Source organism: Balaenoptera ricei, chromosome 10, assembly GCF_028023285.1.
Source record: "Balaenoptera ricei isolate mBalRic1 chromosome 10, mBalRic1.hap2, whole genome shotgun sequence".
Classification (NCBI taxonomy): Eukaryota; Metazoa; Chordata; class Mammalia; order Artiodactyla; family Balaenopteridae; genus Balaenoptera; species Balaenoptera ricei.
This window is the reverse complement of record NC_082648.1, coordinates 5,438,518-5,463,171: the sequence shown is the minus strand read 5'-3', so window position 1 is coordinate 5,463,171 and position 24,654 is coordinate 5,438,518. Positions and strand designations below refer to the sequence as shown.

The following is a 24,654-nucleotide window of genomic DNA, read 5'->3' as shown; positions in this document are numbered from 1 at the left end:
AGGGTGGGAGGGAGACGCAAGAGGGAGGGGATATGGGGATATATGTATATGTATAACTGATTCACCTTGTTATACAGCAGAAACTAACACAACATTTTAAAGCAATTATCCTCCAATAAAGATGTTAAAAAAAAAGATACATGCACCCTTATGTTCATAGCAGCACAATTGACAATAGCAAGACATGGAAACAGCCTAAATGTCCATCGACAAATGAATGGATAAAGAAGATGTGGTACATATATACAATGGAATACTAACTACTCAGCCATAAAAAAGGAACAAAATAATGCCATTTGCAGCAACATGGAGAGACCTAGAGATCATCATACTAAGTGAAGCAAGTCAGGAGGAGAAAGACAAACAACATATGGTATCACCTATATGTGGAATCTAAAATATGGCACAAATGAACCTATCTATGAAACAGAATCACAGACATAGAGATCAGACTTGTGGTTGCCAAGGGGGTGGGGGAGGGGTGGACTGGGAGTTTGGGGTTGGTAGATGCACACTGTTACATTTAGAATGGATAAACTACAAGGTCCTACTGTAGAGCACAGGGAACTATGTCCAGTCTTCTGGGATAAACCATAATGGAAAAGAATATAAAAAAAAGAATATATGTGTATAACTGAGTCACTTTGCTGCACAGCAGAGATTGATACAACATTGTAAGTCAACTATACTTCAATAAAAAAATTAAAATTGAGAAAAAAGCAGACTCCCTTACACCAGGTAGCTGACGTCAGGGATCCTCCATACTAGGCACAAACCTGACCTGAAAGGAAGCATGGTTTCAGAGGAATTAACTCTTTAACCCAAGGCCTCTGCTTTCCTTTTCTTTCTTTCTTTCTTTTTTTTTTGGTTTAGAACAACAGAAGTTTATTCTTTCACAGGTCAGGAAGCCAGAGTCCAAAATCAAGATGTCGGCATAATTGGGTCCTTCTGGAGGGAGAAACCATCCCACGCTTCTCTCCTAGCCTCTGATGGCTGCTGGCAATCTTTGGTGCACCTTAGATTATAGATGCATGACTCCACACTGGCAAGGCCTCTGCTTTTCAATCTAGAGTGTTCAGAAGGGCAGAGTGCAGAATGCCTCCAGGCCTGTGTGATCTTTCCCCGCGCGTGGGGCATGAAGAGCTCCCGCCCCCGAGAAGGCACCGACAGCACCTTGTGCCTTGTAAAGGACCATAGTTATAGAGCTTAGCTTTGACTTTTGTGCGTCTTAAAGTTGATATATGTTTACATGTCCTTGGATTAGAGGGGGGTGGGCCTGGTCATGGGTTTAGCTCTTGCTCAGCTGATGGTCCCTTGGTTCTTGACAACCCTGGCGAGGCCACGGAGAACTTGGCACATGGGGAATCCAGGCATGGCTTGAAGAGTTCATTGACTTAGAAGGTAAGGTAGAACTTAGAGTGGAAGAGTGGAGGGAACCTTTAGGGACTGTCCCTCCCAGCCCCCAGCCAGGATGAGACCCCCAGTGTAATGTGTGAAATGGCTTATCACACGGTAGGCACCAGTGGGAGTTTCTGAGGTTGGAGAGGTGATGGGCAATGTTTTCCAAGCTCGCTGGTGTGTTCTGCTTGGGCCATCCAATGTGTGGCTGCAAGAGCTTGAGAAAAAGTTAAAACACGGGATGAGCAAACACAACCCAATTGGTGATTTTCCTTGAACAGAGAGATTTCTAGCACATGGGCTTTGGCAAACTATGATCAGAGTAAAGAAAACAGTTGACTATGTCTCCATGCTTTTGAATACCATTGGTGTCACTTACACTCTGTTATTTTTCCCTTCACGGGGTTATTTGGGGAAAATTGTATACATCCCAGGGTTGAACTTCCAAACAAATGCAAGCTGCACAGCCCCAGAGCTGGCAGATGGGCACGTCCCGAGGGTGGCCTTTGAGAAATGTGTTTCTTTTTGCTCAGCTCCATCTGCCCCCTGCCTTGACACACACAGACACACACACACACACAGACACGCACACACACTGTTCTTCCTTTGCAGAAGCGATGGGCAGACCTCTTTCTCTCTCCATGCTAGAGCAAATCCTTTTGAGGATGAAGACTACTGTGGTGATATTTTTGTCTCTTTGTACGGTTAGCTAATAAATTAAAACATATCATGAGCAGATCTGAGGAAGTTGCTGAGGGGCAGGCCTGTGTGTCACACATCTGTGGAATCTCCAGCAATGCCTGCCCAGTGCCCTGGGGACTCAGCAGGTGCTCAGGATGATGGTGGTGACTTTGAGGAGTCCCCACATTCCTTGAATTTCTCTAATGAAGTGTGGAAAGGGGTCCTTGGTGCAGGAAAGAAAGGTGGAAAGCTGTTTCTCTCATCTCTTGACTTCTTTTAAAATATAAATTTATTTATTTATTCATTTATTTTTGGCTGCATTGGGTCTTCGTTGCTGCGCGCGGGCTTTCTCTAGTTGCGGCGAGCGGGGGCTACTCTTCGTCATGGTGTGCAGGCTTCTCATTGCGGTGGCTTCTCTTGTTGCGGAGCACAGGCTCTAGGCACACGGGCTTCAGTAGTTGTGGCACGCGGGCTCAGTAGTTGTGGCTTGTGGGCTCTAGAGCACAGGCTCAGTAGTTGTGGCGCATGGGCTTAGTTGCTCCGCGGCGTGTGGGATCTTACCAGACCGGGGCTCGAACCCGTGCCCCCTGCATTGGCAGGCGGATTCTCAACTACTGCACCACCAGGGAAGCCCTCTCTTGACTTTTTTGCAATGATCCACCTGGAAGCAAACCTAGACCTTCCGAGAGCCCCTTTCTGAGGCAAGTGTGGTTCTGAGCGAGCAGGTGCCAGCCACGCAGGCCCGTTGTCTCCCCAGAGATGGAGAGCTCAGTGGGCAGGGAGGTGGGAAATTGCATGGAAGTAGGAACCTGGCTCCTAGACCCACATCCACCTTCAGCATCCCGTGGAACCCACATTTCTCCTCAGCTCTGAGCCTCTGTTTCCCACAGGTAACGTGGGACTTGTCAGACCCTCTTCACATTGTTGCCAAGAGGATTGTTTAAAACATGTGTTTTATTAGAACACATCAAACACACCCAAAAAATAGAGGCAATAATAGAATGCACCTTCATCCTTCCTCATCCAATTTCAATAATTATCAGCTAACTCCTGGCCAGTCTTGTGTCCTCTGCACCCACCCATTATTACCTTCAATACCAGAATGCGAGGACTTCATGGGACGAAACAATGGTGTGCAGGTACCTTCTAGGATATCTGACAGGTGGTAGAGGCTCAGAAAATGTCTGTGGAATCTGAATTTGTAATAGTATGAGCTTTATACTCATTACCTCCTGACATCTGTGGGTGGCCAGAGGGCACAGTATTTCTCAGTGTCTCACAGGTGAGAAGACCTAGTCCTTAGGTCAAGGGACTTGTCTAAGGTCGTGTGACCACCAGGGAATTTGAGGCTGTCAGTGGAACCCAGATCTCCGAAATCCCACGTGAGTTTGTGGTTCTATGCTCTGCCGCCCCTGTTGATTTTTCCTTTTGGATATCTTCTTAGGGAGGAGTAGGAGGCTTGTAAAATTTCATGTAGCCTCACAGTTTGAAGAGAACATGTTTATGGGACTATAATAACCACTTACGCACAGACACAACTGCTTACCGTCTTGGAAAGATCAGCAAATCCAGTTCAATTCATCAAATGTTTTGTGCGTTAACTGTGTGCCTTGACTTCCAGAAAGCACAAGATAAGTAAGATGCAATCACTGCTCTCAGGGAGCTCCCCGTCTCATATGCACCAAGACACACAGATAATCAAAAAGAACAGAAAGCAAAGAGTGTACATCAGCAGCACAAACTAAGTGCCGAGGGTGCGTGGAAGAAGTTTGTCGAACTCCTAGCTGCTGCCTCTAATACGGATTATCCGTACTCCCAAAACTTGCAATCCTGGAACCATGGCAATCTGTGCTTGCATTTACACAATTCTAAAAGCTGATTACTAGGTTTAAGGATGTCTGTACAATCTCTTCATGAATGAAGAGTCTTCATGAAGTCAGTTTAACAGACCACTAGTTTCAGAAAACCTCTACCAGTGGAGGCACCACCTACTAATCTATAATATTATCTGCCATGAAAGTCAAGGCCAACTGGGAAGAGTTAGCCAATTGTCAAGTTAGGAGGCCTGATCTGCATGAGACCGCTCTCACTTCTGACAGCAGTTGCAAGTTCGGGGGTCCACGAGACTATCCTTGGGCTTGGTAACTCGCTGGAAGTATTTGTTGAAAAATACTATACTCGCAGTTATGGTTTATTAGAGGGAAGGGATACAGGTTGACATCAGCCAAGGAAGAAGCTCATGGGTGGAGTTCAAGAAAGTACCACGCACAGAGCGCCACTGTCCTCCCCATGGCGTCAGGACGGTGTAACTTTCCCAGCAGCAGTGTGTGACGATACAAAGAATTGCCAGCCAGGGAAACCCCCCTGAGCTCTGGTGTCTGGAGTTTTTACTGGGGCTTAATTACATGCCATCTGCATGGCTGTCCTTGAGTCTCTGGCCCATCTGGGGGTAGAACTGATACGATGCAGCCCAGAGACCCCATCATAAATCACATTGTTGGACTGTCTGGTGGCCAAATCCCCCAGGCAAACAAAGACACTCCCATCAGGTGTGGCATTCTAAGAGCCTGGAGAGCACCTCCCAGGAGCTGAGGGCGAAGGCCTGACCTCTCTTTGGTTGAGGTTAATTCTTTACCACACAACCACCAAAGAGTTTTCATTAGACAACATACCAGTGGCCTGCTTTGGGGGGAACCAGAAACTTTGGGGGTAAAAAGGAGATGATATACTAATGAGCATAGTTCTGAAAATCATTTTACTTTTCTAGGTGAAATTTGTTGAGGAACTTAATTTTTTTTTCCTTCTGGCTCACGAATGGTCACAGAGCAAATCAGTTGCAGAGCTGGGGCTAGACCCTCACTTCAAGAGTGTGTCCTTAACACTAACCAGTGGTGACAGTGAGCCTGCAACTCTAGGCAGCCCTGGGGTAACTGCCTGGTATTTTTCTCCCCAGACTCAAGAAGGAGCAAGAAAAGAGCCCAGCAGGGACGCCCCCAGACAGGAGAATTTGAGGCTTTCTTTCCTGCCCTTTTGTCTTCCCTCCTTCTCTCCCATCCATATTTGTTGACTACATGGTAAATAAGGATGGAAAGGGAGAGGAGGAGAGAGGAAGAGAGGATGATCTCCTGGTCTCCATCGGGCATTTGTTATCCTAGTACCTTTCTCCTGGGTTGCCTGCTGTTTTCGGGGAGGTAGATTTCCCTTCTCCGTCTCAGCCTCAATCTTCACTGTTCTGGTTCTGTATCAGAAACAATCAACATGTAATGCATCACCCTTCAGTTCTGTTCTGGCTTGTGTGGGGTCCCAGGGAGCCCTGGTTGCCTCTTCCTGGGGCCTGGAGAAGGATGGATACTGGTGAGACCTGGGGGAGTGCACTCCTGTGTTCAGCTGTGCCTTTTGTTCACTAGGTAAAGGGATGCCCTGTGCACCTTCTGGAGGCCAACTCCAGCCCCTGTTGGGGTTACACATTCGGGATGACTTGAGCTCATTGGAAAAGACAATCCGCTAGCCGACAACAGGGAGGTGCTGGCCCCTGTGGTGCAGAACAGCGGGCCTGGTTGGAGCAGCTGAGGCTGCAGATTCCCAGGCAGTGACTTGAAGGCAGTGCAGTGGGTCAGGGCCTGGAGCCCGAGGAGATGATGTGCTCTGACTCCCAGGGGGAGGCGGGGGGTGGGAACGTGGGGCAGCCACGGGATGGGGGAGGGGGGTTCCCCCAGGCGGACACGCCACTGTGTCACCCTTGGGCCCTGGTTCCTGGCTCTGGGTGGGGAGAGGCAGGGCCCGGTCTCTATGGGGCAGCAAGTAGAATCCCTTCTGAGCCTGGGGTGCTCATGCCTACGTTGGTCCTGCCTGTCTTGTCTCTTTTTTCAGAGAGAGAGAACTGTGAGAAGGATGGAAAGAGAAACTTGAGAGATAAGTCCAGATAACTACTCCCCTGAAGCTGAAGCTGGGAATGGAGAGACCGAGTGTAGAAAGCAAGGCTGTTGTCTGGACAGCCCTGCAGGAGAGTCCGCGGTGGGGAATAAGGCGAGAACCACCAGGAAGATGGGTTCTCCCCCTGGGCCAGTAACCGTTTAAGTCTCCGAGCCGGGAGATGGGATGAGAAGGTTTCAGTGTACATGCAGTGCTGACTTGCAGACCGAACCTGTCACTTCTGCAAAGTCTCCTGGGCCCTTTACCCTCATACAGATGTGCGGGGAGAGAACAGAGGTGAAGGGTCTGTGGAAGGAGAGCATCACAGAGATGCAAGGGGATGGATTGTTGATTGGCTTAAGGTCAGGTCATTGTTTGTTGGCAGAAGGAAAAAATACCTTGCTGGGGGCAGGAGTCCTGGGTCAGGATCCTAGGTCAGGTAAGGGGGTCAAGCAACTTTTCTCACACTGCCCTGGAACTGGCTAGTTTGCTACCAAAGAAGTTCCAGGACCAGTTGAATCTGTGAACGCTGGATTAAACAAAGGTACTATAGGACTTCTCCAAGCCTCTGGTACGTGTTGGCAATTACAATCCTAAAAAAGAAAGATTGTCCGTGTGGAACATCTGCAAATATCTGAAAAATACAATTTTCTGAAGAACACAGTATGGGGAATGCAGAAGAGCTAAAAAAAACCCATTAGGTTGGAATTACTCAGATCTGGATTAAAATCCCAGCTCAGCTGTTTACTAGGGCACTAGTGTAACCCCCGTCAAGTAACTAACCTTCTTGGATCCTAATTTCTTTGGGTATAAAATAGCACTAATAATTCCTATCTCATAAAGTTATTGGGAGGAATAAATGAGATGAGATACATAAAGAATCCTGAAAAGTACCTGTAACTTAGTAAGCACACAGTAAAGGATGGATGGATGGATGGATAGATGGATGGATGGATGGATGAGTGGATGGATGAGGGGGTGGATGGATGAGGGGATGGATGGATGGATGGATGAGTGGATGGATGAGGGGATGAATGGATGAGGGGGTGGATGGATGAGGGGATGGATGGATGGATGAGTGGATGGATGAGGGGATGGATGGATGAGGGGATGGATGGATGGATGAGTGGATGGATGAGGGGATGGATGGATGAGGGGGTGGATGGATGAGGGGATGGATGGATGAGGGGATGGATGGATGAGGGGATGGATGGATGAGGGGATGGATGGATGGATGAGTGGATGGATGAGGGGATGGATGGATGAGGGGGTGGATGGATGAGGGGGTGGATGGATGAGGGGATGGATGGATGGATGAGTGGATGGATGAGGGGATGGATGGATGAGGGGGTGGATGGATGAGGGGGTGGATGGATGAGGGGATGGATGGATGAGGGGATGGATGGATGGATGAGTGGATGGATGAGGGGATGGATGGATGAGGGGGTGGATGGATGAGGGGATGGATGGATGAGGGGATGGATGGATGGATGAGTGGATGGATGAGGGGATGGATGGATGAGGGGGTGGATGGATGAGGGGATGGATGGATGAGGGGATGGATGGATGAGGGGATGGATGGATGGATGAGGGGATGAATGGATGAGGGGGTGGATGAGGGGGTGGATGGATGAGGGGATGGATGGATGAGGGGATGGATGGACGAGGAGATGGATGGACGAGGAGATGGGTAGAACTACCAGTCTTGGACCACTGCCCCAGCTAGGTAGAGTCATTGTTCTGGGGCACACCCAGAGCACCAAGCATGATGGTGTGTGTGTGTGCATGCACGTACACACTTACACATAAGCACTCACGCATGCATTTTCCGGAGTCTTTTACAAAGACACAGCAGTTGGGAGCTTCTCCACCAGGCTCCCACAGCATCCTGGGCATGGCCACATCCTAGCCACTACTCCACTGCGCTGTGACTGTCTACCCATCTGTCTCTGTCACAGCACTGACAGTCCTGGAGCACAAAGGCCGTAGCACAGTCCCTGGAACACAGTAGATGTTTATAAAATTATTGTAACAGGGCTTGTCAGGGCCCCTTCTCAGTTGCCTGGGCAGGTAGGGCCACCGCACCAGTGACATCTGAGAGGCTTGACCTCACCAGCCTATTAATATATCATAACCCCTTTTGAGGGTCAAAAATAAATCCTCAGAACTCAGTGCTGAACAGAGAGCTAGAGGGGGATGATGACAAAATCTGTGTGTGGAGAGGGGACAGGATGAGTTCTGGGAGGTGCATCAGGGCGGGGTGGGGGGGTTCCGCTGTCCTTCCCTTTCTCGCCACGCGGTGGGGTGGGTAGTCACACGCAGCGGGGTGGGGCCCGCACGCCCTGAGCCCACTCTGTAGCCCTCTCTGTGCACAGCCTCGTCCTGGGCCCCAGGGGGCGATCGTGACCGAGGAGGAGACCAAGCAGGGACCACCTACACGTCCACCCACAGAGCATCCATCCTCCTCCACATCCTCCCCTTTCTGGATTTTTCTTCCTCTCTTTGGCCGCACTTTCCTCCCTGTGCCTGGAGCTGGTGAACCCAGCTGAAGCTGAGCGTGCCGAGGATGGGCTCTGTCACTGTCCTGTGGCCCTGGCCAGGGTGTCCTCAGCCTGGCAGGACAGAGCTGACTCCTGGCCAAGGAGAGCCCTGGACCCAAAGAAAAGGCATGCGTGGCTGGGGCAGGATCTCCCCTCGCCTCCAGTGTGTGTGGGACGAACGACCCCTTTCAGGGCTTATTTCACTTATTAATTTCAGAACGGGTTAGTGAACGGCGTATGTTGGGGTGGCTCTGGCTGTGTCTCCAGGAAGTGCCAGGGCTGGCTTTGGAGATGACTCTTCTCCTGAAGGAGAGTGGAGACCTCCTCCCTTGACCGGGGAACCCCAGGTTTGAGGAAGATCCAGGAAGCACTTCTGCACGTCTTACCCAGTTTTCCTTGCTGGGGTCCCTTTCCACTTGTCCCGGCCCTTCTTTTTAATGAAGAGGAAGAGCAACGAACCGCTCTTCTCTGTTAGTTACCAAAATCTGAAGCCAAACCAAAACCACACGTTGCCTGCTGGCGGCGTTCAGCATCACCAGACACCCTGAGGAGAGTTAATGACAGTGTCTTCTTGCCAGTTTACTGTCGCTGCAAGTCGCTGAAAGTGTGTTTCCTATGCAGTCCTAGTGAAAAACAAACCCTGTTTCAGATGTGTATCGTCTAACTGCCTACCCGTGGTATCACAGTGACAGCTCTGACCATGGCGGAGGCCAGAACTAATGGATGTTGTAACAGAACAAGGGACAAAGCATCCTTGCTCTTCTGGCCAAAACACATGGATGTTGGCGAGATTCGTGATTTATTCATTTGCAGGTGAAATATTGCAAGGGCATAATAATCTTTAAATAGAAGTTACCAATACATTTCCTGATGTCATTTTTTCCCCACGTCTGCTTTTGAGTGGAGGGCAGTGAGCATCTCTTAACAGGTACCCTATAAGGTGCTTTGTGCATAGTGAGGAATTTTAAAGCCCAGTAAATGCACGATATGCAAGGCAGCTGCATAGATCAAGTGAGGTAATGAGATGCTGTCCAGGCTTGTGTGACGGGCCAGACAACTGGTTTGATGATCGCAGTGCGCCTTGGCTGGGTGACCAGGCGGCGCTCCTGCCCTCAGTTCTTGCCTTCTGACTCCTTGAGCTACCGGGACAGCACCGTAGACCTGAAGGTTCTCCCTGGACTCGAGCGTGATCAGTGCAGCTCTAGCCCCACAACCAGCTTGCGGATGGGGGTGGGAGAGGGGCGTGGATGGGGGCCGGCAATGCCGCTGACGTGACGAATTCTGTGCCCACGCGGCACATGAGGGATTGTCTCCAAGCTTGTTTCTACCCTGTGAGCTCCTCTTGGAGAATCTGTTCCCAGAGGGACAAGCCACAGGAATACGGGCCCTGGAGCAAACACAGCAGGGGAGGGGGCGAGTCTCGAAGAACAGGATTTCCCTAATTGGGCTGAGCTGGAGCATCACCCATAAAGCATTTTCAGAAACAGATTCTGTCACCCCCAAGATTCTGATTTAGTAGATCTGGGGCCAGGCCAGGAATCAGAGAAGTTTTGATTTTGAGAAGTCCCCTAAGTGATGCTGTGAGCAGCCAATGTGGGAACCGGTGACATTGCCCTGGACGTCCCATTCCGAAACCTCCCCCTTGCACAGCGGCAGCCTGTTTGCTTTGTGGTCTGAGCCTCTGCTGGGGGCTGGGCCACCAGCTGTCTTCTTTCTGTCCTCCTGGGCTCATGGCCTGCTTCTTCCCCAGGCTCCCCAGCACAGTAAGGTGTGGCTACCCCCTTAGAGCATCATTGTGGTACAGGGGGAATAGATGCAGAGGGGAATGCAGGGCCATAGATTTCCTTCCGTATCTGTTTAGTAGGAAAGAAATTGGAATTACAAGTATTGAGCCTGAAGAGAGCAAGAAAAAAGGGGGGATTTCATGAACAACTTCAAGTTTGTAAACAAATGTTCTACAGGTCAGTTTGCCATTCTGTGGGCTAGAATGTAAGGAGAAGGCCCCAAATTGAAGCTGGAGGCTTGTCGGTTAGACTAAGAAGTAGTGTGTGACCTAAAAGGACAAAACACACGGGAAGGAGCTAAGTGACTGAAGGGTCTCTGTCACAGGTCTTCATAGCGAGCCCAGACGGCAATGGCCTCCTTGCCTAGAGGCAGGGCGTGGGTCGGAACACAGCTGAGTACCACTCAGACTGATACTCTTCCCTGTATTGTTTTCCATGCAAAAAGCTGTCCTTATCGGCACATGCCCGTGGTACATGTACTTGACTATCTTTGTAAGTTTATTTTTTATGGAAGTATAGTTGAATTACAGTGTTGTGTTAATTACTGCTGTACAGCAAAGTGACTCAGGTATACATATATATGCATTCTTTTTAAAAAATATTCTTTTCCATTATGGTTTATCCTAGGAGATTGGATATAGTTCGCTGTGCTATACAGTAGCACCTTGTTGTTTATCCATCCTATATATACTAGTTTGCATCTGCTAATCCCAAACTCCCAATCCATCCCTTTCCACCACCCCCCCCCCACCCCTCTCCCTTGGCAACCACCATTCTGTTCTCTATGTCCCTGATTCTGTTTCTGCTTCATAGATAGGTTCATTTGTGTCATATTTTAGATTCTACATATAAGTGATATCATGTGGTATTTATCTTTCTCTTTCTGACTTACTTTACTTAGTATGGTAATCTCTAGTTGTATCCATATGGCTGCAAATGACATTATTTTGTTCTTTTTTATGCCTGAGTAATACTCCATTGTATATATGTACCACATCTTCTTTATCCATTCATCTGTTGATGGACATTTAGGTTGTTTCCATGTCTTGGCTATTGTGAATAGGACATGCACTTGACTATTATTCTTAGTGTGGAAAGCCTACCATGAACTACCTGCATTTTCTCCTTAGGTTTTGGCACTGGTGCATCGTAGCCCAAAGCAGGGGCACAAAATGGTTTTGTGGGCTCTTCCTGTGTGAAACTAGATTTGACCCACCAGAGACTAAACACTGCACCTAGATGAGCTAGGCTGTTGTTTCCAAATCAATACTCACCCACTGAGCCACACATGCAAATGCATTCCACGAGCCAGGCTGATCTCAGCGCTGGAGGTCCAGTGGGGAGCTACACACAGAGGCTCCCTGTCCTCATGGAGCTTCTGTTTCCCTAAAGGAGGCGGAGAGAAGATAAATAAATACATGAGATAACTTCAGATAGTGATAGTGGTGATAGAGAATAATAAGGGCCAGGGGATGGGCAGGGGCCTTGGGAAAGACCTCATTGGAGGGGCGATGCTAGAATTTGAGAACGGAGCAGAGGACCCAGCTGGGTAAAGAAGTGGAAGAGGAGAAATCTTATGAAGGTCTTGAGCTTGTCATGTTCAATGAACAGGAACAAGAAGGAAGCCGGTGTGGCTGGAATGGAGTAAGAAGGGATTGAATGGTCGGAAATGAGGCTCGAGAGGGGCCAGAGTCCAGATCATGTCAAGCCTCGGAGGCCATGGCACTGGGTTTAGATGTATTCCAACCCCTGAGTCCATGGTCATTTGGCTTAGGTCTTTGTGTGATGTTCTAGATAAGGTTATAGGTTAAGGTTTCAGGCATATAGTACTCGCGGAGGGTGATGATGGCTTTGGCCCAGCCTCCTCCTTTCGCAGGCAGGGAGGTCTGGACAGGGGCATTGACTTGGCTGTCCTGGGCTCTTGTATGTTGTTAGGGGCGGCCTGTCTGAGGCCCGTTTTTCCACGACCACAATATGCAAGGGGGTCCCCTTCAGAGAGTGAGTGGCGAGGGGGTGTCTGCAGTCCGAATCCAGGCTGGGCACACGATAGGGCAGTTGGGATTGGGGTAAGGGAGGGAGAGATGCTCAGCCTAGTACTGGAAGCTAGGAAGGCCAAGGCTGCCTGCTGGGAAACAGAAGAAGTGAAACAGCAAGCTGTCTGGGAGGGCAGAGGGAGCAGAGTAAGCGGGCTGGACCTCAGGGGGGGAGGGAGGGAACCAGACTCTGTGTTTCTGTGGCTGCTAAAATAACCAAGCGGCGGGAGGGATAAAGAATGTTTTCCATCTGAGCCACAAATTACACTGCGCTCTGCCCTGGGCTTCATCCATGCCTGTAGCCTTTGGTGCCGTGCCACGTGACTGCCTTGTACCCCTTTGCCAGGATTGCCTTCCTAGATTGAGACCCTTCCCAAAAGTCCGTCTCTATCTCTAGATGACTCTGGGGGTCAGTTACAGGTAAGCCCACAGGGCTGAGGGGTAGGACCTGGAGGTTCTCAGCCCAAGAGGCTGTGTGTGCTTGGGCTGTGAGGACCAACACCGTGCCGGGGACTGATATCATGGTGACTGCAGGGGGGCCCAAGGTCAGTGAAGGGGAGGGATGTGCGGTCAAATGCTGGCCTCACTTTTGTGATCAGTCCATGAAGACTTCCTGGAGGAGGAGCTATTTTAGGAGAGAGAACTAGAGAGAGAGAGAAGGTGGTGAAGTTGGTGGGATCTCTGTTTCTAGAGTAGGTGCTGTTTGTGAGGGGTCTTGAAGACTCACCCAGCAGAGGGAGCACTGAACAGCTGTGTCTGAGGGCAGAGTGGGACCAAGTCACATAGGACAGTTATGTGGCGTCAGAACAGGAAGAGTGGCCCCCGGATTTGTGCCGTAGGAAGCATTGCCCAAACTGAACTTGGGATTTCCACGTCACTTTGACAAGGGAACTTCACTTAATGTGTCCTGCTTAGGGCCAGGGCCCCTGGTGGATGAAACAATAATGATGGTGATGGTGACATTAGGGAACAAGTGTTGGGTTATCTACACTTGTGTGTAGCTGCCAGGCGCCTGTGCCAGGCACAGTTCTATGCACATTGCCATGTGTCACCTCATTTCATCTTCACGGCAGCAATCTTGTATGTTGGGTACTCTTTTTGATCTCTTTTCTAGGGATGAGGAAATTGAGATGCAGAGAAGTTGGCACCTCACCTGAGGTCACAGAGTCAATAAGCTCAAAAGCTGGGAATCCAACCCAGGCAGCTGCCTCCAGTCTAGACATTGAGAGGCTCCTGGGGCACCACTGGCTCTTCTAACCAGGTTGATGGGATGCCCAGCTCTAGCAAGGAGGAAGAAGAAGGGAATGAGGAGAAGGAAAGAAAGCCAATAAATGAGCAAAGAATTTTTTTTCACAAATGCAATCTTATGGTCCCATTTCACAGATGGCTGGCCCCAGCCCTGAACCTCACTATCTTTTTCTTCTTTGTTTTATTTAACTTATGTCTGGTGGGCTCCAGAAATTACAGCATAACTCCTACCAGTTTATAGCTTTTATTTAGTGAAAGTGGCCTGAATCCCATCTCTGCCCTCTAACACATGCCATCCTGGGAGTGGCTGAATTTATGACATTGGCTGCCTCAATTATGAATCTCCATCTGAAACTGTGCTGAGGGGTCCCCCACGCAAAGGGATGCTCTCCGTGGGCCTGAGAAATGAAAATGCATAAAGCTCATTAACCCTGAGACCTGCAGCCACACAGCAGACCACGCTGTGGCCCCTCACCTGCTCCCAGAGCCCAGGAATCCCTGGGTCTTCCTGGATTCCCCTCTCTGACAGTGTCCCAAGGACCCTGCAGTGGAAAAGTACCTTGCCGTTCTTCTCATCATCTCGTTCTTCCGAGTGTTTCACCCCTTCTCAATCCACCATCCTCCACGTCTTCCATGTAATTTTGTCTCCTCCAACCAGCCAGGCCCAACTTGATCCATCATGAAGGCATCCGGCACAGAAACTCGGGAGTGGTGCTTAATCAACCTTGAGAGCTTATCTTCTCGATAATGACACTGGAACATGCTACTGCAATTTGACCCTTACTCAGACACAGTTGAACCCGGATCAAGACTTTTCTTTAGTTCTCCACCCAGACCCCATTTTATGTCAGCCTCCCAGTCCTACTCTTCCTTGATACCTGCTCTCATCTGTCATTGCAATTTAACCAGCCCTGGTTTGCTCACATCATTATGATTTCCCTCAGAAGCCCCATCCAGGCACTGCCCACCCTTCCCATCCCCAGTTCTCCATGGTTTTTCCCCTTGACCAGAACAGGGTTTGGCTTCACTTACTTCCAGGTTGATAGGAGACCTCCATCTGCTGTAATGGTTGGACCCCTTGTCTTAGGAAATCAAGGCAGACGAAGTGTCCCAGAAGACAGGGATGAGGAACTATCAGATTTCCCACCTACCGTTGGCCTCGGGAATTCTAATAGTGTCCAGGCCATGCCCTGCTGGCCACCTGGCACAAAGAGGGACCCAGGCGAGGCTGGTTAACTGTCCCCAAGATTGTTTTCAGAGTTGAGGCTCGTGAACTGATAAGAGACACATTGATTGCACATTTATTGAGCTTACACTATGTACCTGCCACCGTGCTTAAATGCTAGGTATATGGAGATGAATAAAACCTGTCCTCTGCTCTCCTGGAGCTGACAGTCCGTGAGGAAGAAAGAAAATCAACAGTTACAGAAAAATTTATAGAGGGTAATGAGGCTGGAGATGTGCAGGGCCGGAACGATGGCATTGGCATTGGCGGTAGAGAGGAGAGGCATGGCAGACGGGGGGCGGGTTGTTGAAGGGGACAGACTCTGTAGGACTTGAGGCTGTTTGAGGTGACTGTGTGGGAGGGGGAGTAGCCCGAGTGAATGCCTCAGTTTCTGGCTTTGTCTGCTCAAAGGTTCAGTTCACTGAGTTAGGGAATATAAAAGGAGAAGAAGGAGGTTTAAGGGGTGAGTTGATTCATTCTTTGGGGACATTTTGAGCTTGGGACATCTCACTGAAGATGTCCACTAAGCAGTTGGACAGATGAGTTGGGAGCTCTGCTGAGAGCTCTGAGCTGGAGATAAAAATCTGTGATCCTCAACACGTGGGTGAACAGTAAAGCCAATATTGTAGCCAGGAAGAGGGTATGGCGACGGGCTGTACTAGTACTGAACTCAGCTCAACGCTTTGTTCCCAAAACTTCTTAAGAAAGTAGACTATGGCAGCTCTCTCTCTCCTCCCCTTCCATCCACTTTCCGATCGTTGTTTTTGCCCCAATATTCCTTTGAAACCTTCTCACAGGTCACAGATGACCTTCATGGCAAATTCTAATGGATGCATCACGGTCTTAACTCTCTTGATCTGTTAAGAAAACATGTGTCCACTTCTTGAACCTTCCCTCCCCAGGCTTTGGTGGCACTACTCTTCTAGTTTCCTTCCTATGTTGTGGCTACTCTTTGGTCCACTTATTGTTTTAGCTGGCAGAGCCCTGAAGAGGCAGCCTCACATAGGAGGCTGGTGAATGCAAGCGTGGACTCAGACACGCTAGACTCCAGAGCTGCAACTTATTAGCTTGTGACCAAGTTCCTTAACCTTCCGGAGCTCACGTCCGCTGGCTATAGAATGGGGATAATATAACTTCAGGGGCTGTTGCAAGAATTAAATGAGAGATGTCTCAGACACTTAGCTGATTGTCAGTCACATCGTAAGCAATTTAAAGTGGTAGCTCTTATTGTTCTGTGTGCTTATAGGCTGAATGGCAATGCCCAGCGGGAAGGAGATGGTTTAAGAGTGTGGTTACCACAATCTGATCCCCTGATCAGCCGTATCACCAGCACCAGCACCAGCATTGCCTGGAACCTTGTTAGAAATGCAGAGTCTCAGACCCACTCCAGATCTACTGGATCAGAATCTCTGAGGGTGGGGCCCGGAGATTTGTTCTAATGTCTCAAGATGCACGCTAAAGGGTGAGAACACTGGTTTAAGGTAAGAAGGAGTGAAATCCTTGAGCAAAGTATGAGATCCGAAGGAAAGGTGGAGAGACTGGCTGTCCACAGGAGAGGAGGGACATCTCCCCAAGTGAGACAGGAAGGTCAGTGAGTTAACCTTCTCCCCTGCCTAAACTCTGCTACTGTCTACACTCTGCCCCCTTGTTACCCTGACCCACTGGATAGTACTAATGTGTTAATGATACATTATGACAGCTCCGAGCTTTTGCACCTGGCACTTTCTCTGGAATACCTTCATCTCTCTATTCATCCTGGAAAACTTTTTTTTTTCTTTTTTTTGGCTGCGTTGGGTCTTCATTGCTGCGCGTGGGCTTTCTCCAGTTGTGGCGAGTGGGGGCTACTCTTCGTTGTGATGCGCGGGCTTCTCATTGCGGTGGCTTCTCTTGTTGCGGAGCACAGGCTCTAGGTGCGCGGGCTCAGTAGTTGTGGCTTGCGGGCTCTAGAACGCAGGCTCAGTAGTTGTGGCGCACGGGCTTAGTTGCTCCGCGGCATGTGGGATCTTCCCGGACCAGGGCTTGAACCTGTGTCCCCTGCATTGGCAGGCAGATTCTTAACCACTGCCCTACCAGGGAAGTCCCCATCCTGGAAAACTCTTATTCTTTAATCACAAGTAAAATGTCTCTCCATCTTTGAAGTCTTCCCTTCTCCCTCTAGGCAGGTAGTTAACTCCCTTCTCTGTGTTCCCGTGACATGTGTCATATCATCTCATGATTTGTGTTTGTCTTTCTCAGTTTCTTTTAGTGGTTGGGGCATTCCCTAAGAGCAAAGAATGTGAACTATTCTTCTCCATATCCGCAATGCCTAGTGCCAGAACAATGCAGGGTACACTTTTGATGTTCAGTGAATGCTTCCTGCATAGAAACAGGAGTAGTAATAAGTCACAGTTATACAGAACTTACAATTTTCCCAGTACTATCACACATGTGGTGTACTCATTGAATGCTCAGTAGGGCAGGTTTACCAGTCGTCTGATTGAAGATGAGACTATGAGGGCACAGAGAAATTGGGTAATATGCCCAAGGTTTCTCAGCTAATAAAGAGGTAGAGACAGGGATGAAGCCCTGGTCTTGTATTTCCGAATGCACCATTTTTCCCTCTCCTTGACACTGCCCCCCAAATATTTGCAGGAACAGAGGCTCAATGTCTGAACGTTCTAATGGAAACCAGAGCCTATCTATTCACAACCCTCCGATTATTAGCTGGAGGGGGTGAGGCAGGTGACAATGATGGTGTTTGGCTTCCTGCCCCTTGTAGCGTTCCCCAAAGAAAGAGGACCACAGCTGGTTTCCTTTGAAGGCCAAATCCAGTTCTGTCCCAGGCATGATGCTTCCTGAGCAGTAGGCATTTATCATCTTCATTCTCCTTTACTGAGTTCAGAGCAGTCTGCATTGGTTTCACATTGGTGTAACTGAGCATCTCTTTTCTACAGCCCTGCTTTAAGTAAATCTAAAATGTTATAAAAATCTGGATTAAAAGCTTGGAGGAATCTGCAGATACTACCCCATCAAGGAGGTAGACTGTAACTCCCTACCCCTTAAATGTGGGCTGTACATAGTGACTTCCTTCTGAAGAGTAAAGTGTGACAAGGGGGGAAAAGAGTAACTTTACAGCAGGGAAACCTGACGAACACTTACCTCCACCAAGCGATCAAGGTTAACATCATGAGTGACAGGTCATATTATAGCCTGTCCCTTTGATATGATGAGATGAAAATGATACTTTACCTCTGTGGTCTTCCTCTCCCAAACCCATAACTTCAGTCTAATTAGGGGAAAAACTTCAGACAAGCCCATACTGAGGAACATTCTACAAAACCCTTGACCAGTACTTCTCAAAAATGACAAGGTCATCAACAACAAGAAAAGTCTGAGAAGCCGTCATAGTCTAGAGTTGCCTAAGAAGACTTGGTGGTTAAATATAATGTGGAATCTTGGATGGGACTGGAGCAGAAAGGGGATATTAAGTGAAAACTAAGAAAATCCAAATAAAGTGTGAACTTTAAATTCATAATAATGTACAAAATTGGTTCATTGGTTGGAAAAAATGTACTCATACTAACATAATAGGAAAACTGGGTGCAGAGTGTGTGTGTGTGTGTATATATATATATACGCACACACATACATATATGCACACGCACACACATACTCTGTACCGTCTTTGAAGCTTTTCTGTAAATCTAAAACTATTCTAAAATAGAAAAGTTTATTTAAAGCAAAGAAAGTAGAGGAAGGAATTCTCATATGTTCCTGGTGAAAATGCAAAAATAGCATGGCCATTTTGGAAAACAGTCTGGCGGTTGCTTATAAACCAAATATACACTCAACCCATGATTCAGCATCTCCACTACTTGGTGTTTCCCTAAAACCTATACTCACACCAAAACCAGCACAGAAATACTTCCAACAGCTTTCTTCATAATTGCCAACAACTGGAAGCAATCTAAACATCTGTCAGCCAGGGGTGGTTAAATGAAACATGACACATCCATATGGTGAAATAGTACTCAGCCATAAGAAGGAACAAATTTCTGAGAATGCGGCAGGGGTGAATCCCAAAAGCAGTGCACTAAGTGAGGAAAGTGCACTAAGTGCACTAAGTCAGACTCAGAAGGGTCCCTACTGTGTGAATTTACTTCCATGACATTTTGGAAAAGGCAACACTAAAGGGACAGAGAACAGGTCTTGCCAGGAGCTGGAGATTGAGGGAGGTGATGGACCACAAAGAGACATGTGGGCAGGATTGAGGAAGTGATGGTCCTGTATCTTGATTGTGGTCATGGTTACATGACAATACATACGTGTTTATCAGAACTCGCAGAACTGCACACTAATAAAGGTGAATTTTACTGTATGTAAATTCATACCTTAATTGAAAAAAATACCAACTCAGGGATGATTGGCCACTTTTCAAGGTTGCCCTCCAAGGGATTTGCTTGAATAGTAGTCTCATCTACTGCGTTTACAGTTATTGCATTTCCAGCTGTTCAGTTTGTCAAAAGGACACTTGTGTGGTTTTATGTGGTTGTTGCCGTGCTGCTTCCTGTTTGGAGACTCAGAAGTGGGAGCCGTAGTCCAAGGACAAGGACACGAGCATGGATGACAGCTAGGCTCATGGCTTAACAATGGTGAATTAGCTGAGTGCTTCCTAGCCACCTGCTTCTGATATAATCGTGAAGCTGATTAGACCTTACTTTTGTGTGATGCCTTAGAGTTGACAAAGCTCTCTCCCAGGCGTTCAGCCATGGGACCACACACGACCTCTGCTACGTTGGTGGGACAAGTGTTATCATCTCTGTGTTAAAAGGAGAGGGAGTGGCTGAGAGTTCTCGCTTACCTGTGTTTGCAGGTGCACTGGCTTGGTCCCTCCCAATTAGGGTTGGCTAATTAATATAAAACGCATGGCAATTTGGTGCAATAGATGTCACCATTTATACCTTCTACAGATAAGGAATATAATTACTTTACAGATGAGGAAATGGAGGTTCTGGGAATTTCCCAAGGTCACTTGACTAGTAAGTATTAGAACCAAGAGTTGAATTCAGAAGTTCTGGTTCCAAGTTCTCCTTTTCTTCTACCATCCCGTAGCTGGTTATGTGACTTTCACGCAGAGCGTAGTTAACTGGATGGTATTTTGCCATGAATCTGCATGTCTTTCATGTGCCAGTGACTGGAGATTCTAATTAGCTTCTGTTACCAGAGCCAGTTATTATACATAAAGGCCACTTGACTCACTGTCATCTTTACTAGTAACTTCGGGAGCTTGGAAGGCAGCCTGTAATCTCTGTGTTCTCTCAGTGCTTGTGTTTGGAAAGTGTCTGAATGTAGGAGAACTGTGTGTATGTTGGAAGCTATCACTTCTAGAAAAAAGGGCTCATCGGTGTAAACGTGGGTGGAGAGTGATTTTTCAGCAAATACCAGAACATATATATCAAAGTGAGTATTGTTCTTTAAGATAGTTGCTTTGAGAGGACGTCGAATTCAGTTGCTTTTTAGTTATGCCTCATTTTTATGCAAAATAATAACGCCACCTTCCTTACTAGGAATAGCTCTGAAATCCTTCTCCGTGTTTTGTGGGTGGCAATGGAGCTCCTTCTGGGCAGGACAGAGACTTCTCCCCTCTGTGTCCTCCGCATCCGGCCCAGAGCCCGGCCCATCCCAGGCACTCAGACCACGTTTGTTGAGTAGAACAGAACCAAAACTCATTCTCCAGGACAGAGTTGTCACTGCGGGGTAGAGGCTGGGACCTCATCCAGCTTGGTCCCTGGCCTGAAGAAGGTGGACGACACCTGGCAGGAACCTTAGCCAAAACCATCTCAGCCGCCCAGCCCCTCCCTTGGGTTGCTTAGTCATCCTCTATGGTTATACTTACTTCTGAGCCCGTTTCATCTGGGGCCATGTTTCCTGCTGTCTGCTTGTATTTCCCTTCCCCCCATCTCTTCCAGGACTGTCCGTCTTATCCCTGAGGACCACTCTGAGCTTGGTCTCATCCTTACTGACTGCTTTCTCGCCCTTTCCTCTCATTTCACGGACCAAGCACAGGTTTTTTTTACCTCTCCTTGCCCTGCTCGCCACTCAGGGAGCCCCACTGGGGAGGAACTGGTGACACAGAACCGGTAGCTGGAGTTCCCCCTTCCCTCCCCACCGCTGGTATTTCTGAGCACACCTGGTTTGCTGATCTTTAAGGCGGATCCTCTCATCCCCAGGCCAGAGAGCAGGAAGAGTCAGAGAATCATCCAAACCTTCATTGTAGTGAGAGAGGCCTCAGGACGAGCTCCACCACACACCCCTGTACTTCTTTTCATAATCCCTACGGGGTTATCATCTACCTGCCCATCTTCAGTTTTCCTCATCAGAATCTTAAAGGAAAATACCACTAGTGTGAGTGAAACTAAGAATGAATACTGGAAGAAAAGAGAAAGGCATGCTGGTCCCTTTTGATGTTTGGCCTCATTGGGAAGACTTGCTCCAGTCCTAATAGAAATAGGTTTTTATAGTTCCATCTGTGCATGGTCACGACCTGCAGTGACCTTGTTCTCATTGCGTGATAGAAAATCTGTTGGGCACAGAGTCTGGAGACCTGATCCTATCAGGGTCTAGGAGAAACTGAGCATCCCTTGTTGACATCACGAGTAAATGAAAGCGCTCGTTACTGAAGGACTGCAGCCTTAACGCTCATTTCCACCCCCATTTAAGCCAGCTCAACCCTGTACTCAGCTCCAGACACGCCATGAGAAAGACACACCATTCCTTTCCTCAAATCCCCCCCAGGCTCACTCCCAGGATAACCTGCATTCCCAAACTGGCAAGCTCTTTTGGTGTGTGGGTGTCACCATCTCATTAGACTGGGAGCCCCCCAGGGGCAGTGACCATGTCCACTGTGCTCTGTCTCCCCACCGTGCCTGGCCCTAAGGTCTGCACACAGTGGGCGCACAAAGATCTTTAGGAAGAAGCCTTCGAGGCCAAGAAGGCCCTTCGCCCATAGCACAGGCTTTCAAAGACTAGATGGCACCATTGCTAGAGCTAGATCAGGTGTGTTCTGAAATCGTGGTGAGGAGGGAAGAGAGAAACCGAGCAGGCCCTGGAACTCTCGCTTGCTGACTTAGATTCAGACACGCTACAGAAGTGCAGCGGGCCCTACCTCGCCAGCATGGAGGGCTTTGCCATTTTCCTGGCATCCTCCCCAGCATGGCTTCAGATGGTCTCCACGGCAACCTTGAATTGATACAGTGTCAGCAGGACACTGTATCAATTCTAATTTTAAAGAACTGCAGCTCAGATGAATCAGGTGCCTGGGCTAAAATTATGTGGATATTAATCGGCAGAGGTTTTTACCACTCATACCTTGTTGGCATCACCCTACCAGATGAGGGTCCTTAGGGGGTGCTGAAGGAGGATGTGGTCAGGGATATGGTGGTCCCAAGGAGAGCAGCCTGTGGACTGGATCCAGTCTGGTTCTCAGCCAGACTGACAGCAAGGCGTCAGCTTAACCTGCATCTTGAATTGTCTGCATTTGTGACCAGGGGAGAACGGTTGTTTTGGAGGAAACAGACGACAACACATACAGGTTGTTGAACAACAAAAATTGTGGGTAATTTGTACACTTAGGATCTAAGGTCAATGGTCAGTGTTTGATTTAAATGATGATCTGTTCTAGGATGCTGCCCTGTGGTCGTTTGTATCTGTCACCTGTCTCTTGTTTTCACCTGCTTCTCATTAAAATAAAAAGGAAACATATAAAACCATCCTGTGCGTAAGCCAGGATGGGGGTCACGACTGTGACCACTTTACAGATGAAGAAATAGAAGGTCAGACACGTTAAGAGACACATCGAAGATCGCACCGCTGATGAGTGGTTGAACTAAAACTTCAGCCCAGTATGAGGCTGAAATCAAATATTGTCCTCTTTTCACCACAGATTTTCCAGGCTACCTAAAAATCACAAAATTAGGAGGGCTGTTGTTGATGTGCAGGGTAAGGCATCACGGACTAGAAAAATACCTACATAGAGTGATGAATGATTGCTAATATTCACATTTATGGGAAATCGAGAGACATTTTGTATCTGTTATTTGTGGCGTCTGACGGTCACTGTTCTCCTGTTTCTCCCCAGGATGATGCAGATAAGCTGACCTGGAAAGATCGTCTCCCGGGTTACTTGATGAACTTCGCCTCCATCTTGTTCATGGTAATCTCCTGGCGGAAACACCTGCTCGTGACGTGTGCATGTGGATCCTGCTGTGTGAACGCTGGGGGTGTTAGTCTGTTATGCTGTGGGGACAATGAGGGACTAGTGAAGACGAAGCCACAGTCCTTCCAGAGGGACAGCATCTCCCGTGATAGCCAGGCCATTGCTGCTCTTGGTTACCCGAAGCGGGGAAGGTGATTCCCTCAGACAGAACATCAGCCCTGGGAGGGTCAGTGGCCTTCAGTGGCCATAGAAGGGGGGGGCTCTGTCTTCCCAGCCTTGACCACAGATGTTTGAAGATGGAGTTTCCAGGGGTGGGTTGTGAGAAGGTGTCTCCCACGTCGCGGCAGATGGAGACCTTGAAAGAAGGTCTTAACCTGTGCAGGGAAGGCGGCTGTAGAATGGTGGCAGCCTGTTGGAGCTGCAGGCAGGCTCTCCCTGGTGGCTGGTGGAAAAGAACAGCTTCTGGAAGCCACAGAAGACAGCCGGCTCGGGCTCTGTAAGCCTGATTCTTTAGCCTCCCTGTAGTTGCTGTGTTTTATTTCCCTGTCTTCTCCCTGAGAGTTTGGAAGAGCCCTTTGGAGAGACCCAGATGGTCTCCACTGTGTCGGAGAAGGTGAGGAATGGGTCTGTGATTCATATCTGACTTGATCAGTGAAGTGGTAGTAAGTCATTCCTGGGAGCCAACGAGGGGTGAGACAACAGGAACTGAAGCGAGGAGACCTCGGGAAGGGGAAACTCAGAGGACTGATCTCGGGGCACAGAGACACCTGCCCCCTGTCTGTGGGGGGACTCCTTCTAGTATTCAAGATGGGAACCTCTGTCCTTACAGCATTTCCAAGCAGGACTACACGTTAGTTGTGGGGTTGGGGAGGGATTGCTTATTCCAGAAATAGGGACTGAAATTATAATAATTTTCTGGACCCATTGGCCAGAGGTAACTCTGACCCTGGCCTGAGGTTACTATTTCCATTATTACTGCCGTTGTGATCATTGAGGACGGGAATCGTGTCCTAATCTCAGAAGTTTAAAAAGTGAAAGATGCATGGGCACCATGTGCTTCAACACTTCTGAAGTGCAGAGGTGCTGGGTGCCTTGCCAGAGCTTAGAAGTCTACACTTGGAACCTCCTTATTGCTTAAGAAGAGTGGAATTTATTCAAGAATATGTGGTGAGTTGCAGTGTGTTAAGCTGGATGGTATAAAGTTTAATTTAGCACTTCCAAGCCTCCCACAATACGCATAATGTTGTCAAGGAGTTTATTCATTCATTCAGAAAATATTTCATGGGTGCCAGCTATGTGCTTGACACTATTCTTAGGCATTGGGCATAGAGTAGAAACTAAAATAAAATAATCTGTCCCTTAAGGAGTTGACAGATAACAAATACGTGCATAAATAAGAAAACAGATAAGTAAAATAGACTTCCATCTCCAGCAGTGGTAGGTTAGGATATTTGTAGCATCCCATCTTGCTGAAAGTAGCAAAAAATTGTGGATAAATATATTTTTCAGTCTTCTTAAAGCTTGAAGGCCTGACAGGATAGTCAGGAATACTAGACTGAACTCTAAAGGAAAATGGGACCAAGGAAACAAATATCTGGGCACTAATGCTGCTTTAACCTTGAGGACATTTTCCCATCTA

At 48.3% G+C, this 24,654-nt stretch overlaps 1 protein-coding gene across 2 annotated transcripts in view; it reads left to right on the top strand.

The window, feature by feature from the left end:
• Positions 1-24,654, top strand: part of ANO2 (anoctamin 2) — a 361,403-nt gene that overhangs the window by 241,062 nt on the left and 95,687 nt on the right. For both annotated transcript variants that reach the window (XM_059935146.1, XM_059935145.1), the window contains one exon: positions 22,938-23,012. In XM_059935146.1, coding sequence (XP_059791129.1) covers positions 22,938-23,012 — 75 coding nt within the window. The remainder of the gene's footprint in view (positions 1-22,937; positions 23,013-24,654) is intronic.